Raw genomic sequence first — 20260 nt, 5'->3', positions numbered from 1 at the left:
ATTCCTAAAATTGATTTATTTGTCTTGATTTAATAAATTTAAAAATTGATTTGATTATTCAAAAACAATTGCGAATGCAACGAGATCATTCTTTTGTTATTCGTCGTCTCGTCGTTTGTAGTTTCGAGTAAAAAAAAAAAAAAAAACATAAAGAAAAAAGAAAAAAAGAAAGGAAGAAAAAAAGAAAGAAGCAGAATGACAATCGCTAAAGGAAAGTAATTGGTTTTCAACGGCGTAAGTGCTCCCAGTCCATGATTTCCACGGCTCGCAAAACGATTCGCAGCTGGCACTCACTTATCCATGGCATTCTTTAGTGCGCTCGACTCGTTGCATGCAAGAAATGGGTGGGCGAGAATTTCTTTTTTTTTCTCTCTTTTTTCTTTTTATCCTGGTCGTTTGAAGATCGCTCTTTCGTGGTTGAATCAAAGTATGTATAATATAATGTTATACGTGTCGCGAGTTAAGTGTTCTTATCGTTGAATAACACGCTTCCCTTATTGCATCGTTTATCTAGGTAAAATAAACCGTCAAATTTTCAAATTGGCATAATGTATCTCGCATAATTATTCGATATATAGCTAACTATTTAGATATGCATAATTCGGTGATTATGATCATGAAAATGCGAATCGCATTGAAATATTTTCTTTCACCTTTAGACCGAGTATGTATCTTCTATTTTCATAAGCATTATCGAAATAAAAATGGATACCTTTGTATATCATAGCTTATGAATCTACATTGAAAGGTATCTTCGCTATCCTTTGGTCTACAACGTATAAATGGGCACGCCAAACTTATCGTTCCGTTTCGGAATAATAGAAAAGGCTCGAGGGTAAAGTGAAATAATCGAATCGTTCGATATTTGAGAATTATTAAAATGTATCTCTATCTACTGCATTTTCATCGAATGAAATTCTAGAATTTTGCTACGACTATCTGTGTAAGATTCTCGTCGATAATAATAATATTATATATATATATATATACGATTCTAATATTACAAAATATTATGATATATTTCAACGCGTGGGTAGTTCAATGGTTGGAGAGGGAAGATTATTTACAGGATTAAATTTGACGGTAGCGGCGCAATCGTAAGGATCACTCTGCTCTATCGCGTATCTCAAAAAAAAGAAAAGAAAAAGTAGTTGTTCGAGATAATCCCGAAGTAGAGAATCGTATGGAACTTGTAGCCAAGGAGAAGAGGAATGAAAAAGGATGACATAGGCGATTCCGAATTGTGATACGTCGAGAACTATGGTAGAGAAAAGGGGCAACGTTTTAATCTATTGGACTCGTACTATGAGATCATGCTTCGGGATATAGATATACATAATTCACATGTAGATACAATATATCTATTGTATATTAATGTATAATATAACATAAAACCTCTTTTATTATTTGCACGATATAGTCGATTAATAATCTAAATAATTAAAATTAATTAAAAGACGCTAGAAATTTGATATAAAAATCGACGTCACAGACGAACAATTCAAAGTTTTTATAAACGTTACTTTTTTCCTTTTTTTATTTTTCTTTTTTTACTCTTTTATATATGGGCATCTGTCTTAGAGAATTAAATCTATGCTACATAGATATACTCGTTTGCGCATGACCAGGAAACTAAAGTTAATTTATGTTTTACGTTTTTGAATCGTTGACCCACAAACGACGAAGAGAGCCGGTGCACTTAATATGTAAATTTCGATACTCCGGGATACACAGAGACTAGATACGGAGTAGGATAACACATATGTTCCTTATTCTTTTCCGGATAAAAATAGAACGAGATAGATAGATAGAGAGAGAGAAAGATGTACTCTTTCTTTCTCTCTCTCTCTCTCTCTCTCTCTCTCTCTCTCTCTCTCATATTTCCATAAACAAGTCGATTCTCGTAACCTTTTTTATGACATCGCATTTTCTTTTCATGCTTCGTATCATTTACGAGAGCTTATTTCTTCGACGAATTCACCAACGATAACTGTTAAAAAATATTTCTATCAAAAATTTCCATACATATAAGTATGTGTGTGTGTGTGTGTGTGTGCGCGTGTGCGTGCATGCGTGCGTGCATGTATATATATATATGGAAATTATAATCTTATAGATAATAATATCATAGATTATAAATATCATGAATTATCAATAATAATTATTTACGTAGATCCCATATAGTTTCAACAAAGAAATTATAACAATTCGATCATTATTTCTTGAAGATCTAGACTAAATTTAAAAAAGCTGTTGAGAGAGAGAAAGAGAAAGAGAGAGAGAGAGAGAGAGAGAAAGAAAGAGAAAGAGAGAGAGACGTCTCCCAAGAAACATTTGTGGTGTCGCGAATAGCCAAAACAAACAAACCCCTTCTCCGTTCTTCTCGTCGTTTCTCCAAGCGAAAAAGCTACGCGAACGAGCGAGCGAGCAAACGAGCAAGCGAGCGACCGACCGACCGGAAGTCGCGATGGCGTGCTGCTTGAGGCGGTCATAAAAGTCGAAGGAAAGGAGGAGAAGCGGACGTACGTACGTACTTATAGGTATATCCATGAAGATTCGAGGGTGGATATGGGTGGAAGAAGAGATGAGAGAATTCAAGAGGGTGACGGAACATTCGCTTTGAAGAAGAGAAAGAGAGAGAGAGAGAGAGAGAGGGAAGGAGAAAGGAGGGAAGAGAGAAGTAGATAAAAAAGAAAGAATGAATAAAAGAAAGAAGAAAAGAAAAAGAAAAAAGAAGAGGTTAAACGAGACACTCTAAAAAGAGAGATAGAGAGAGAGATAGATGCAAAGAGAAAGGCAGAGAGAGAAAAAGAGAGAGAGATGGATGGAAAAGGTCCTTCGAAGGGGTGAAAGAGGTCGATTCTAGGGTGGAGAGGTTGTAATATTTACAACACTCTATGCAGACCTCGGAATTGCCTATAAAGAAATCGCGGAGTCGCTTTGTTCGCGTCATAACGTAGTAACGTAAGGGGCCAGCAGCTATACATTCGGGATCGTTGCCAAATTAATAAATATATTCTCAGTCTATCCCGGCCCACTACGATTTTTCCTTCTACATTCGCCTCCCATCTCTCTTTCTCTCTCTCTCTCTCTCTCTCTCTTTCTCATCCCTCTCTTACCACCCTTTGCTTTCCATCTGTGACGCTCATCTTCTTTTCTTCCTTCCTTCCTTCCTTCCTTCTTTCCTTCCTTCCTTCCTTCCTTCCTCAGAACGAATCGAGATTCACCCTTCGCTGTTCCTCCCTTCTTCTTCTTCTCTTTCTTCTTTTTCTCTTTTTTTCTTTCTTTTAACTTTTTTTTCTTTTTCTTCTCTCCAGCTTTTTCCTCGCAACAGGAACGCCATAAATCTCGCATCGAACTCATGCACGCACTCCTACGTGTACGCGTCCTCTACGTATACGTAATGTATATGTTATACATATATACATACTTACATACATACATACTCTTCATGGGTAAACGCACGAGCATTCGTGTCTTATTCCCCTTTGGGTGCTAGTGTGGGCGCTACGCTTTTCTCTCGTCTCCCGTCGAGCCTTCAAGACGTTGGATTGCGAGGCAAAGAACTTGGATAGAATTTATGCTGAATTTCTTTTCGAGCCGCATCGTCGTAGTCGCGGACGGGAACGATAAATCTCATCTACGATTGAGTTGTAAGTAAAGAAGGAAGGAAGGAAAGAAGGAAGAAAGAAGAATGTCGCCTCTCCTTCTTTCTTTCTTTCTCTCTCTCGCTTTCAAACTCGAACTCGAAAGACTCTTGCTCGATTAAAGGTAACGTTCAAAGTACCCTTAGTGAACTCCTTTTCGTTATACTTGGATATTGGAAAGATTTCTTTTAAGTACCAAAGTGGCTGGGAAAATGGCAATAAAATTTATTTTATCTATAGGGGAATATGTATTAAAGTACTAGCTCGATGCGTTTTAGATAATTAGTTAATATTATTTAGTTAATATTATATCTACTTGAAAATTATTTAAAATAACAAATAATTTTCTACTTTTTATCTTTTTTCTTTTTTTTTTTTTCATTCGATCGATAAATACGCATGGCTTATGCATATTATCATATTTCGATTTAATCGATTACTTCCTGTCTCTAAATTGAATCATCATCATTATTTTTAATATCTCTTATAAAAAGGTTCATTGTAAGTTACCATTTCGTTATAGATATATTCTCTCCATTTCCGTTTCTAAAGTCACTCGTTGACAATTCGAAGAATGCAAAGGAAGAGAATCGTTTCTCGCGTTTGAACTGCTAGTGTATGATTTTAATAGGATATCACAGACACACACAAATACGCGTGCGCGCGATCACGGGTAATCGTTTATACTCGTATATATAAGCTCTCGTATATGCGTGTATATATATGTGTCTGTATGTGTGTCTGTATGTGTGTCTGTGGACGAGTAGAATGCCGAAACGAGGCCTGCACCCGAAAAACCGAATCGATAGGCGCATAGCGTACAATATATGCATACACGTAGTAGGTATCTATATAATCTATCTATGTACGCGGGGTTCGTACTTGTGTAAACGCGAAGTCGCTATAGATTACAGTCTGTATACTTACGGGGGTGGCCTGAATTTAACCTCCCCATTCCCTATCCTTTAGCCATTTCGCCCGTCCAGACTCCTTTGAATGCGTGTAAGTGGAAAAAGCTCCGTTATATTCAAGACATTTCCCCAAGCACAATCCGTCTTCGACTAAAAGAAGAAAAGCATACGGTACGTAAGTACGTACGAAATGAAATCAATGATATTTTACTTCATACAATTCTTTATTAATCGAATATATAACATAACTGAATGTATATCTCAAAAATTAAAGAAACTTAATAAATAATCTGATTAACTTTGTTAAATTGTATCTGTAAGTTCTGTTAGAAAATAGTACTACCATAAATATAAATCTTATTTCTTAATAATCGTATAATAAAAATATTCTTATCTATATCAAAAAAGTTTCTTATAGAATGTTTAAGATAATTGAAGAAATTTGATAAAAAGTTTGATTAATTTTGATAAATTGTAACTTTGATTAGTATAACATAAATCTTATATCTTTGTAATCGTATAATGAAAAAAAAAATATAATTATATCAAAATTATAGGACATCTAAGATAATTGAAGAAACTAGTTAGAAAATCTGAATAATTTCGTTGAATCATAAGTTTTAATTATGATATAATAGTGAAAACATAAGTATAGATATTGTATTTTTGTAATCATACGGTGAAAATATACTTATATATTACAATATAATATACTTATAAAGAATAATATAATACTTATATAATTAATATCATAAGATTATAAAATCACGATTATAATATCTATCGATAATCGAAATGTCTTATGACATACTATGCGGAAACAGTAACTCGCGTAACATGTGGCATCATGAAAGAGAAAGAAAAAGAAAGTAACAAAAAAAGAGAGAAAGAGAGAGAGAGAGAGAGAGAGAGAGAGAAAGAGAGAGAACGAGAATGAGGGGTGTTTCTCGCAGGGCCTCGCGTGCACATGGCCGATTCAACCTTGGTTAGCTCGCTGCCAAAGATTCGTAAACTCGTAATTCGTATGTAGAGGTCTAACCTTGTTGATTTGGCGAACGCCAAGAAAGAGCCACGTGCTAGGCGCGCAAACCCAAGCACGGCTTTTCCTCGCGAAGACCCTGCGCCAAATCTCCGCGATGTTCTCTGGAGCGTAACGCGAGCAATCGAATCGATTATTCCGAGAGTTTGCACGAATGCATAATCACCGAACGAAAGCGAGGAGTACGTGCTTCTCGAACTCGATCGTAGTTTTCTAAGATTCTCGTGTCATCGTGTGGAAAACCGCTTTCGTCGTTTTCGAATTCCTGACATTTATATAAACCGAATCGAATGAGAAATTGTCTGTGTTATGTTTCTTATTGTTATTACTCATCTACGATAGTAGATACGATCTATGATACAACGAATAAAGATAATACACATATATATATGTGTATATATATATACATATATATATATATATATATATTATTTTTTTATATATTATATCTTATATTAATTATATTAATTATTATATATACACATATATATGTATATATATATTTTAGTAATAGAAAAGTCTATCAAAATTCAATATTTTACTTAAGTCACTATTCTAATCATATATGGACATAAAATATCAAGATATTACAATGCTAATCAGTAACTGAAAAATCTAACATAATTGAAGTATCTCAAATGTATATGACTCAGATTATTTTTTAAATCACGTAGACATAAAATATCGAGATATTATAATCCCAGTTCGTAATTGAAAGTACAAACTAAATTGAAATATTTCAAGTATATGATTCGGACCACTTTTTTAGTCACGTAAACATATAATATCGAAATTTTATAATATCAATCAATAATTGAATTATCTGAAATGTATGACTTAACTCAGTTTTCTAATCGTACAGACATATAAATTTCGAGATATTATTATCGAACAATTTACAGCAAAGAGTAAGAAAAAAAAATAGCAAATCTTTTTTTTATCTTTATTCCCTTCCTCCCATCGAATTCACGTGACACTAATATAACGTTCTTTGGGATAACGTCGAGCCCTTACGAAGAGCTAAACGACGTGCCTTTTTTTGCACAACAGTTCTTCCTTCCCACCCATCTCTCTCATCCCTCCCGGCCGCCTTTCAGCCAGACTCTGATTTCACAGAGGGGTTCTCCTCCACCGACAATTTGCCGCATAACGATGGCTTTCTTTCTTTTCGTAATTGAATCTAAATATTAAAGCCACCCCGCTGGCTTTGGCGTCGTCTTCCTTGATTTTTCCTTCATTAACGTCGCCTGTGCCACCTAAACTCGTACCAACCATCCTCCCCATCTTTGCTCTCGTGTACCATCCCTTCTCTGTCTCTTTTTCTCTTTTCCTCTCTTTTACTCCATCCTCGAATGGCGAGCTCTTAACCGCTCCGACCATTGCGAAAACTTTCGAGACTCGACGACCAGCGTCCTCGTCGCTGCGGAATATCGTTCGAAGAGAGAAAGAGAGAGAAAGGAGAGAGAAGAGAGAGATACACTCCCGTCGAAATTACACCGTAACGCGTGTTAAAGAGTCGTGCTCGTTCAAGAACTTCACTTGGTGGCGACTCTAACCCCACGTTTCCAAGTACCCTCCTTCTTCCTCTTTATCTCTCTCTATCTCTCTCTTTCTCTCTCTTTCTCTCTCTTTCTCTCTCTCTTTCTCCCTCTTTTCTCTAATCTTTTTCTCTTTTCATGTCTGCTATATACGGTGCGAAATAGTAAAACTAATTCTGGCTAACGTTAGCTGAAACTCAAACTCTCTTCTCTCTTTACAAATCCGCTTGTTTTATCTATGATAACATCTTTCGTAAGTTTCGATTGGACTGATTAAAAAATCGATATTTTCGTTAATAAGATTTTGAAGGAAAAGTTTTAGCAGATGGTATTTTAACGAATGATAGAAATTATTTTTAATTAGTTAATTAGTTTTTAGTCTTACCGGATTTTAAAAAGCTTAATTAATAAACGAAAGGATATAAATGGAAAAGGTTTTAAAAGGAAGAATATTGTATAATTAGGATAAATTTATAGGATACTATGATTGTAACGAATTCTATATTAATATTATTTCGTTTCATACACTTTTATAATTAAAATAATAAACTAATAATAGAATTATAATAATAGAATGTCTAACAGTACAAAGAAAAAAGAATCATGGATTTTAAAAGGATTAATAAATAAATGATAGAACAAACAAAGTGTAATAATTAATATCAAAGTTTAGCTTCTTTTCAAGTCTCGATTTATAGACACCATAGAAAGTATAATTAAAAATTTAAACAATTAAAAAGAATTAATTAATAAGTAAAAGAAAAAGAAAAGTCTATAACTAATAATACCGATACGTCTTCATTTCAAGTCTCAATTTACAGTCCCTCAAAGAAAACATTAATGATTTAAACATTAATGTTTTAAGACAACATATTAATGACTAAGCGAAGAAAATAAAACTGTCGAAAGGAATAATAAATAAAGAAAAGAATAAGAAAATTGCATAATCAATGATACCAATACTATTCTTCATTTCAAGTCTCGATTTGCAACACCCCATAAAAAATATAATTAAAGATTTAAACGATTAAGACAATAAACTAATAACAGCGTTGATGAATAATGTGAGAAAAAAGGAAGAGAAAAAAAGAGAAAATCCACTGTACAATTTGCAGTTGGAATGTTCCCACCACTTTAGTACGACACGTCGGAAAGACGAAAATGAGCTGACCGTCGACCGTTAGGCTAAAAATGCAGACTGCGCTTTATTTCCCGCGCTTGAAAATAGCCCGTGAGGCACGGAAGCTCGCTCAACGACGAAGACGACGAAGTCCAAAACGACGACGACGACGACGAGGACAACGAGGACGACGACGACGAGGACGACGACGACGACGATGACGATGTTTGGTAGTGGGGAAGGTGATCGGTAGGGGCGGTACAGCTCTCCCACTACCGAGCACTCGGTGCCGTGCTGTTGACTCGGTAGTGGGAGAATCAGCGACTGCCGCGTCGCAATGTGGTAGGGGCAATGATAACGGCGAGACCCATTGTGCACACGCTCGTACGAACAACGTGCTCTTGTCTCTACATACTATGTAACTACATATGTGGTTATATATATACATATATATACACATATACATACTTACATACATGACATAGGTATAGGAATATGTATATGTATATTATGTATATATATAAATACATATATTAGGTACATCGTATATTTGTTCATAGTTTCTCTCTTGTATGTATGTATGTATGTGTATATATATATATATATATATATATGCTCTATGTGTCTCGTCTGTAGCCAATGTAAGAACGCCTTTTCTAGCACTATAATCCTTCGTAAAATCGTTCTGTGGTATCTCGAATGGATTCTGTGGATTACTTCGAGGTCAAAGCGAGGACGCGATTAGCAAGCGATCTTGTTACTTTGCTAATCGCTTTGTATCCTTCATCTTGTCTCTTCCTTTTCATTTTTTTTTATTTTTCTTTCTTTTTTCTTTCTTTTTATTATATTTCGCTAATTGCTATTATCATTGTTATTAATCATTAGTAAAGAGAATGGAGAATGATTAATATGTTGATTTAAAAATTATATGGAAAATGGCGTTTAATTCATTAATTAACATTTTTGGATTTGTAATTATACTATCACATATACAATATAGATATGTCGGCACATATATTTCTCAAGATAGAGAAACGCTGCAACTTTGTCCCTCGGGATTTGCATACGTACGTATTTTGTACACGATGCAAGTACCGTGACGAAAGGGCACACGCGGAATGTATACCAGTTCGTTGCCAGTATTAGTATGTGTAACGTATACGTACTTACACGGATATGCAAGCACGTTCGTTCATATGCATTGGTAGTAGTCAACGAGAGAGAGAAAGATCGTTTTTGTTTATAAAATAACGAAACGATTTTCACAATAATTATAAATTATATTCTTATATTATTATTATCAAAAAGTAATGTATATAGAAAATAATGATATTCAATGTAATTGTAAATAATAATATAAAGTAAATTAATAAAATAATAATAATATTATAATTATAACGTTATAATATTATTGTAAAAAAAATTTCATAATCTTTTATATTATATAATAATATAATAATAATTATTAAGACAAGAGATTATCTGTAAGAATAATAATAATTATTATTTTTCATTATTATTATTATTATTATTATTATTATTATTATTATTATTATTATTATTATTATTATTATTATTTTTATTACTATTATTATTATCTATTATATAAGAACTTTAGATTTGTAATGCAAACGTTTATTGAACACGTTAAATCTATTTTTTTCTAACTACTTGAACTTATTTCCTCCAAAAAAGAAGAGATTCGAAATAACAGGAAGGCGAACTTACCGGACGATTATTTTTGTAATTCGTTTAGTGTCGTTTCGCTCGTACCAAAACTCGAAACGTTAGCGGGAGTTTAATGTTTTGGCAAGCGTTCGTTCAAAAAACAACATGTCGTGTTGTGTCCTCTCTCTCTCTCTTTCTTTCTCTCTCTCTCGCAACATCGGGACAAGTAGACTCCTCTGTAAACAAGCATTTCTCAATATACATATATATGTTTAGCTAAGTTTCTACAATTAAATACATGCTATAGAAAGGTCATATTATATATAGATATATGTGTGTATGTGTATATATACATACATACATATATATATGTATTACAAATTTTCTCATTCTCTCATTATTCCATTCTATTTTGTCTATTATTTCAATAGAATAGAATAGAATAAAATAAAATAAAATAAAATACAAAATTTATTTATATAATCACAGTAGTACAAATATGATATAAATAATATAAATTAAAGATACATATAAATAACAATAAAAAGAGTGAGAGAGAGAGAAAGAAAGAGAGACAGAGAAAATATCACACACTACTATTCCATACTACCTTGTCCTTTGAATAGAACAAAATAGAATAGAATAGAATATTTATTTATGTTTACAAGTTTACAAATACGATATAAACTAAAGCTACATAAAATAAAAAATGGTAGAGAAATATTACCTACCTAAATATAAAAAAAGAACGATGAAGAAAGAGAGAAAAATTTCATGGAATATATTTAGTAAGAATTAAAAAAAAAGAAAAAGAAATAAATAAAATAAAAAAGAAAAAGAAAAAAGAAAAAAATAGAAAAGAAAAGAAAATAATGATCGCTGATTCGTCGAACGACGAATAGCGAAATTCAAAGAAGGCTTGAACGTGAACGTCGTTGTTAAAACCGACGAGCTTTGCTTCTCTATCCACGATGCATGCGTGCACCTTAAAAACTACTTAAACGAGAGTACTAGGTGTTCACATGTATTCGTCGTACGTACATACATACACATATATATACATATCTACCTACGAACGTACTTACATACATAGATATTTACGTAGATACGTAGACGATGATCGGACGCTTCACTACCAATTCGAAAATAAATCGACGACAGCTGTTGCGTTCGCGTTTGCGTTGGCCCGTTAGCGTCGGCATAAGTATCCGGATGAGGCTACAACATCGTCAACCCTGAGAATTAAGCTCGTTTTTGCACCTATAATTTTTTTCGACTGTCGACATCTTTAAAGGATCATACCTGAAGATGATGTCTCAAGAAGATTCTTATCAATGATTAATCTATTATTAATCGTTTATATTTAAAAATGTTTACGTATGTTTATTTAAAAGACTTTTCTAATATTATTTATCCTTCTAATTTTAATTTTCTAATTTTATTTTATTCCATTTTTCTTTTATTTTATTCCATTTATTCTTTTAGTTGTATTTAATTTCAACGTCGTTGACATTGTTAATATCAATTTTTATGATTTATTAATTGGGACAACCTTGTATAGGAATATTATCAATTCTTTTTTATAGGGCAAAAAAATTGATAACAATAATTGATTGAATTTTTTTTCTTTTTCCTTTTTTCTTATTATGATAATTATTTCATAATGATATTAATTTTAAGTTTATGTATATATATATATATATATATATATATATATACATACATATATTATATATTGAACAGGGGTTAATAAATAAATAAATAATAATATATATATATATATTAATTACTTTATAAATTCATATTTATAAATTAATTTAATTTATTTTAGTTTATAATATATAATATAATTAAATTAGATAGTTAATAAATAAATAAATATGTATATATTTAACAATACTAACAACGATATAACATATACATATATGATAATATAACTGTATATATATCTGCGCGTTAACACATCTATAAATATTAACTATTAATATTGTGATTTAATTGCAAATCTTTATTTGTAAATCGAATCTTGAAATTAATTTTATATAAAAAAAAAATTATCCTTTTACGATGATCCGTCGTGGTCATCTCATTGTCAATAAAAATCGATACTCATATCGACATTCCTCCGATAGCGAATAGTTAAGTACAACTTTCTTTTCTTTTGTTTTTTATTTATTTTCTTTGTTTCTGTCTTTTTTCTTTCTTTCTTTTTTTTCTATTTTCTGACCAGCCCTTTTCAAATTGCTGGATGAATGAAACGACGAGAAGGAATGGTATCTAAAACGAAAATAGAAACGAAAGAACGAGCCTCGGTGATTCTTTCCTTCTGGACCATCCTCTCTTCTTCCTACTTCTCTGTATTTCGACCACCTTCGCCCACTCCCCTTCCATCATCTCTTACCTCTCCCTCCCCCAGGTCTTCTTTCTTTTTCTACTTCTCCCGCGTGGCTTTGTTTCTCTTGGATATTGCAATTGAAGCTTTCTTGTATCCTCGAGATTACCTTGCATCTATTTACATAAAAAAAGAAGTCACACGAAAACGTTCAAACGTTTTCTGACAAGTAGCTCGTAGATTAGAAAAATTTTGCGATATAAGAAATATATAAGTATATATGTTCGATACGTTACATTACGAAACTAGGGAATTAAATTATACTAATAAAAGAAATTACTCGAGGAGGTATATATTTTTTGAAGTTTTATTATTAATATTAAATACTGATTTTATATCGTTAACACTTAAAGATTATCATTAGGAAAATTACCCCCCCCCCCCTCACACACATAGACTTACGAAAACATGCGCGCATGTACGTGCGGATTTTATTTTAATATTAATAAAATTCATAATGAAACTGATAATATTAATTTTGTTTATTTGATCTATCAGTAATGATAATGTTATCACAAAACTTAATCAGTTCTCTTACATACTTCGATATAAACGTAACAAATAGTTAGCTTATATGGTGACATTTGATGATAATCTTTTAAAATTAAATAAGAAAAGTTCAAATTTATTTTTTTCCCCTTTCTGCAATAACAAAATATTAGGTTGAATAGTATATATATATTATATATATTTTATATATTATATATATTTTATATATATATATTTATAATATATATATATATATATATTTCTTTTTTCTGCATATTGATCGATTCAACTCATAATCTTTCATAGATATGTATGTAAACAAATTCTGTGTATATACTTATATATAAAATATATATACGTAAATATTAATAAATATTATATATAAATATAAAAATTATATATATATTATAAATATAAAAATTATATTATATTTATATACACATATATAAATAAAAACTTTGGTATCATTGATGATGTTAATAATAAATATACATAAATATAATATAGAAGAATGATATACACACACATGTCAATGTCGTCAATATCAACATTGTTAATATATGTTTATATATATAAATTTAATTTGTTTATGTACATATCTATAAAAGATTATGAATTGAATCGTTCAATATATAGAAAAATAGAAATAAAAAAAAAGTAGTTCGGTAATTCATTTATCAAAAGATCATCAATATTTCTTATGCAGACTCGATAAGTTAAAGATACTGAGTAAACTCGTAAGTTTCTTCGATCGTATAAATCTTACATAGTACTACGTTTTTATTATGCTTTTCCTTCGGTACAACATTCACGTACGAGTCGTTCGATCGTCCTTTCCCTACCTCATCCATTTTCTCTCTCTTTCTCTCGCTCTCTCTCTCTTTCTCTCTCTCCCACTCTTACCTTATCTCTATCTGTATTTCTTTCTTTTTCTCTTTTTCTTGTTCTTGAATCTATCCTTCCCAGGCTCTCGCAGAAAGTAATTGAATTCGTCTCACCTTGAGCCAACCTAGGATGGAGCTTCGTCGAATTAACGAAATTGAACGTATTTGAGAACAATCGATCGTGAGAGAGCTATTCAAAAAATCTTCTATTTGTTTTATTGTTAAATGATTTTTAGATTTATAAGTACATATGTATATTTACAATAATTATTTGGTGATATTAGTTCTCATGATTTAGTGATTGGTATAATCTCTATAAGAATTTTATTTAAGAATTTTTCAAACAACAATATATATATATATATATATACATCATTTTAAGGTACGTGCATATACTTAGATAAAAATGCATGATAAATATTAATTGAAATAAATTTTAATAATGCGATGACTTCATAATCGAAATATCATATGTCAAATTACAACAATAAATATTTAAAACGATCCGATAAACATTGACCGGCAAACATTCATAAAAATCAATTTTTATAACATATTAACCCAGTAAGACATTCGAAACGTTGCATATTTATATAAAAAATTTTATTATATATATATTTAAAATGATCCAAGAGATATTTGTCGAAATTAATTTTTTTTAGATTGTTATTAAGTCCCTTTCTACGAATGTTCTAAACAACAACAACAACAACAACAACAACAACAACAACAACAACAACAACAACAACAACAACAACAACAATAACGACAATAAGAGAAATCAACATATACATTAGCAATGTTACGCTTGTCAAATGGGTTTCGACATAGGATTAAGGGGAGGAAAAGAAAGAAAAAGAAAAAGAAAAAAAAGAAAAAAGAAAAACACCTAAAAAAGAATGTATCGCGAGCGTAACTGGAAAGGATTTTCACTTAGCAAGAAACGGCGGCTCGTGAAGGAGGTAAACTGCCGCGCCTAGGTGTACGCACGTCACGGTTTAACGTGGCCGATACGTTCGTGGTAACTCTTCACACTTGGCATACTTGATCGGATTTATGCTCGCTCGGTCTCGCTCCCACGTGCTCGGCCTCGCGCGAGGTTCGCGTTCGCTTGGAGTTTACTCTCCCTCCCACCCTTCCCTCCCACTCACTGTTCGAAGAGCCTAGGAAGAGCGGGATAGATGCACCAATGCATTCCGCGCACTTTGCAAACGCATTTCTCAGGGACGTTATATGCATCCGCCAATGCACTTGCTATTCCACGCGTGCCAACGGCCACACGCGTGCGTTGCATTTTCTTTCGGCTCGAAGAGTCCAGCAGCTTCTTCTTCTTCTTTTTCTTTCTTTTTTTCTTTTCTTTTCTTTTCTTTTTTTTCTTTTTTCCTTTTTTTCTTTTTTTTTCCTCTTCTTTTCGTCTTCTTTTTATTCGTTGTCCTCGTCGTTGCTATTGCTCTTGTCCTGATCCACGTTCTCGTACTACTGCTACGTCAGGGGTTCTTAACCGCTCGAAAACGGTACACAATTGCTAAGATTATATCAATTTTGAAAAGAAACAATGTCACGTGACGACGAGTTAAAAATTATATTTAGGTACTTATTTATTTATAGGCATTCCGTTGTGACATAAATTTTTATAATTAAATGAGAAAACTTTTACTTTATATCGGAAAATTTAGTGATTCTAAATATATAAATTATACGTAGTATAGTGTAGTTGTAGCAGTAGGTATAAGTTTCATATTATATAATTTCTTTTCTTTTTTCTTTTTTTGAAACAGAAACACAAAAATTGGGTTATACACGATTAATATTAATAAGAATCGAACAAAGCCAGAACGACTTTTCTTTGTCGGAATATATCTTATTACCTATACCTTTTCAGAATATGCTTGAATATTGAATCTTTGAAGTATTTCCAAAATCGTCGATAAAAGACTTGAATCGAGTATAATCTCGTACGTCAATAAAAAATCTCAAAAACCCTTAAATCGAGCTTTTCCACTTTGTAAAACGAGCAACGCCTTCAACTTATTTCCCTTTCGAATTCTCAAAAATAAAAAAGAAAGAAAGAGAAAAAGAAAGAGAGAGAACGAGAGATAGAATCGTTGGGAATTAACGAAAGGTTTTCTCGAAACGAAGTTTGCTTTGAAAGAAGTTTCGGTAGATACTCTCAACCCTCTCGAACGTTAATCATCGTTTCTGGGGATAGTGGGAAGGGCGATTTACATTCTACAACGTGTTTTTCAACGGGTGCTAATCAGTTTGAGTGCCTTCTCGTTCGTACCACGTTGATTAATCGAGATTCCAGTGATTCATTAGCTCGACCTCGAAAACCAATCGGAAAAGATCGAGTTCGAATAAGCACAAATTCAATACGATTTCGATAAATCGATTTGTATAAGGTCATGACGAAGAGAAATAAATTCCATTAATAAATTTATGAATGCTTAAGCCATTATTTTTGTACGTAACTTAGATTCAAAGAATCTCTTAAAAGAATAATTGTAAGACATTCTATCTATATCTACATCAAATCGCCAAATATATAAATATTTTGTATATCCTTAATCTTTTTTTTTTCAGAACGAAAAGCTGGAGGTGAAACAGAAATGGGCCTCGCGGCTTTTGGGAAAGTTACGAAAGGATATTACGCAAGAGTACAGAGAAGATTTCGTACTAAGTATCACGGGGAAGAGGCCAGCCATGTGTGTCCTTAGCAATCCTGATCAAAAAGGCAAAATGAGGAGGATCGACTGTTTGAGGCAAGCCGATAAGGTAAAATATAGAAATTATTTTTCTCTCTCTCTCTTTCTTTCTCTCTCTTTCTTTCTCTTTCTCCCTCTCTCTCTCTTTCTCTCACGCACACACACACACACATTTTTTGTCTGTTTGTTCTCTGTTTTTCTGTTTCTCTCTATCTTTATCTATTTGTCTCTCTCTTTCATTCTTTCTCTCTCTCTCTCTCTCTCTCTCTCTCTCTCTCTCTCTCTCTCTCTCTCCCTCTCTCTTTATTTGATATACTTTCAAAAGTATAACATTCGAATGAGAAAATCGAAGCTTCGACCGACATATCCCCCCTCCCTCGTTGATGTCACAGGTATGGCGATTGGACCTGGTAATGGTGATTCTCTTCAAAGCAATTCCGTTGGAGTCGACGGACGGGGAACGGCTTGAGAAGACCGCGGAATGCGCTCAGCCGGGCCTCTGCGTCAACCCCTATCACATCAACGTCTCCGTCCGGGAACTCGATCTCTACCTCGCCAATTTTATCACCAGTCACGGTAAGAGATCGTCGCGAATTATTACAAAGTCCAATTAAAACGTTTCTTTGATTCATGTCCATTTATCTATATTTTTGGAATAGGATCGATCATCTTTATATTAATCATTTTAAAATGTCGATAAGATAAACAAAGTTTTTAGAATTTTTCCATCATAGAATTATCAAGTTGTTCTTTTAATGTATCGAGATAATCGAGGTGTTTTATCATATAGAATTTTTGAACATTAGGATAATCAAATTGTCATTCGTGAACTATTCGAATAATCGATGCCTTATCGTATACGATTTTTTTTTGACATTAGAACCATTCAGGCGTCTTTTTTAAACGTTCATATAAACGAGACTTTATCGTGAAAAAAATATCAAGATAGTCAAGTTGTCATCGTGAAGTTTTCAAATTATGAATGTTTTATCATATAAAATCTTAGAACGTCGAGCTGTCCTCATAAAGTATTCAAATAGTCAAAGGTTCACGATAAAATATTGTTGAATGTCAAGGTCATGAAATAAACATTTAAATGAAGCAAATAGAGGAGACAATAAAGGTTAATGTAAATCTACTATAGCGTAAAATGTCCAACGTAAAATGTTCAACATAAAAAAAAGAAAAAAAAAAGACGTTAAAATTTCGAATCTTTAAAATAAAATATTTTCATGATTTAGTGAATGAAAACGTAATAATTTTATATATAAAATAAATAGTTGTCGTCTATGTAGAGATATGTAACGTGTTATCAACGAAAGCTCCTAACCCGAGCCTGGTTCGATTTTGGCTTTCCATGCCAACGACCGCGCTACTCGCCGGCTACGTTCATTCACTCGCACATCCCTCCGTTCAAAGTGTCGGCTCTCGCTACTACTCCACTCGGCTTCGATTCAAAGTTTCTTGGAACGTCTTGCCAATTTCACAGGTCCCCCATATGACATGGCACAGCGGCGGCGAGGCCACATGGCGTGCGGTCTCAGTCAGCCTGACAATGAGAGAGAGAGAGAGAGAGAGAGAGAGAGAGAGAGAGAGAGAGAAAGAAAGAAAGAAAGAAAGAGAGAAAGAGAGAGAGGCCGACTGAGAAACGTTTTAGCGCACGCGCATGTACGCACGCAAGCAACCAACTAGCCAAGCAACCAACTAGCCAAGCAACCAAGCAACCAAGCAAGCAAGCAAGCAAGCACGCACGTATGCACGCACGCACGAACTAACGCACGTGCCGATCTCTTCCCTTTCCTTCCTTCCTTCCTTCATTCTTCACTTTTATTTATAAGAGAGACCACGCGTCGAATTCGCTTTATCCAGACTCGCCATAACGGGGCTCGTTTCGATTGGAGACATTGTCATTGATCAGCTGAATCGTTTGAATGCGTTCGAGTCTTCTAAAAAATCAAACAAGATAATAACTTTTTTTATTGCTCAATGTTTGCTCTTTCAAACGTTTCAAATCGATTCAATGAATTTACAGTCGACCTATTCAAATATTCTCACTGAGAAGCTGTTATAGAATATTTTTCGAATTAATTTTTACAATTTTCGAGATCTATTCCTTAGTAACAATGTTGTTTTCAGTTTTCGTTGTTCTTTTATAAAGCACGTTGGTATATGATTTTAATGAAACTAATGTCGTTCGAATATCTAACAGATCTTAAAAATTGAAATTCAAAAGGGACACGGAAAAAAAGGAGAGAGAGAGAGAGAGAGAGAGAGAGAGAGAAAGAAAGAAAGAGAAAGAGAGAGAGAGAGAGAAAGAAAGAAAGAGAAAGAGAGAGAGAGAGAGAGAAAGAAAGAGAAAGAGAGAGAGAGAGAGAGAGAGAAAGAAAGAGAAAGAGAGAGAGAGAGAAAGAGAGATATATATCAAGAAAGAAAGACAGAGGAAGAGGAAGAGAGTGTACGAAATTCGAAGATTCTTCAAACGGGTGCCAGAAGATCACCCAGGGTCGACCGACGAACCTAAACTTTCCCTCTCGACGTTCTCTCGCATTCATTGAACTCATCGGCGCACTTGGAAAGGCACGATTTCCTACGACTCCTGGCAGAGTAGCTACTCGAATTCTGACAAGCGAACGAACGTGCTAGTAGTAAGTGATAGTAACGTAGTACATAGACGCCAAACAAGCAACCAACAAGCCAGCTAGTAGCTACTGACCGACAGAAAGAGAATTGACTTACTCTCCTCTTCCTACGGCTTGGCAACGATGTATCTAATGTTTACAGCCGTCCGACGAAAAAATTGGCGAAGCCCATCGACACCTATGAGAAAAAGTATCTACGAAAGAAAAAAAAAGAAAAAAAAATATTTTAACAATAGGATAATACGACCAAAACGAAAGAAGATGAGTCTTTAATATCGTAGAATCACATCGAAAATAGAAAAACATTTGAATATTCTTGGAACGATTAATTTTGGATAATTAATATTAGGTAATAGGCGATCAGTAAATCAAATACAGTGTTCATATCCATTCAACTAACGAGTAATTATAGAAAGACCGCGCGTGATAATAGTTAGCAACTTCCTATAATAATAGCGTCTATTAGGTCAGTTCAGACTAAACGAAATGAATGTCTACTTTTAGCTTACTTCGTCAGCCATTTTTATATCTCTTTTCTTGTTCTCTTTTTCCCTCCCTGTCTCTTTCTCTTTTGTTAGCGTTACGTAGAAACGATCACACGGAAGGGTCAGAAGTAGTAAAGTCTTCGACTAGCCGGACCCGTCTTCTTGGCAGCAACTAAGTTTATATTATTGTGCCACCGTGTATATTTACAGAGGGTCAGGAATTTTTATGATGTTGATCGTACAGCAGACTCTCTATGACTGTGGGCCGTTCATCACCGAGGACGGCTGTTCACCGGAAACCCCGAGGAATTCCGAAATTCTAAAATCGTTTGATATTCTTCGATTGTTATTCCATCGTATTATCTTCTCGATATTATTTACTGATGAAAAGTTTTATCTATATTACGTATCTATATACCCATATATCGATTGCAGTTTAAAACGAAAAAAGAAAAATGAATCTGATCGATTTCATCCTTTATCGAATGATAAAAGTTAAAACTCTAACGGCTGGCCAAGAAAAAGGTGCTCAAAAAACTCGTACCGTTTAGCTACCTAGCTAGAGTTAGCTAAGTTATTAAAGTCGCCGAGGTGCTTTTCCCATTTTGTCTTTCGAAAATGGCCAAGTGAAACAACTCGTCGAGAACAAAGATGGCGATGGTGGCGGCGATAGTGGTGTTGGTGGTGTTGTTGGTGGTGGTGGTGGTGATGTTGCTATTGGTGTTAGTGTTGGTAATGCTATC

General features: G+C 33.4%; 1 protein-coding gene across 9 annotated transcripts in view; it reads left to right on the top strand.

Annotated features, from left to right (window-relative positions):
* NfI (Nuclear factor I) overlaps positions 1-20260 on the top strand; it is a 68987-nt gene that overhangs the window by 16237 nt on the left and 32490 nt on the right. For all 9 annotated transcript variants that reach the window (XM_085658991.1, XM_085658990.1, XM_035887367.2 and 6 more), the window contains 2 exons: positions 16272-16463; positions 16786-16969. In XM_085658991.1, coding sequence (XP_085515117.1) covers positions 16272-16463; positions 16786-16969 — 376 coding nt within the window. The remainder of the gene's footprint in view (positions 1-16271; positions 16464-16785; positions 16970-20260) is intronic.

Source organism: Vespa mandarinia, chromosome 8 (genome assembly GCF_050613455.1).
Source record: "Vespa mandarinia isolate Hongniang chromosome 8, ASM5061345v1, whole genome shotgun sequence".
Lineage (NCBI taxonomy): Eukaryota > Metazoa > Arthropoda > Insecta > Hymenoptera > Vespidae > Vespa > Vespa mandarinia.
The sequence above is the reverse complement of the archived record's forward strand: the minus strand, read 5'-3'. Positions and strand labels throughout refer to the sequence as shown.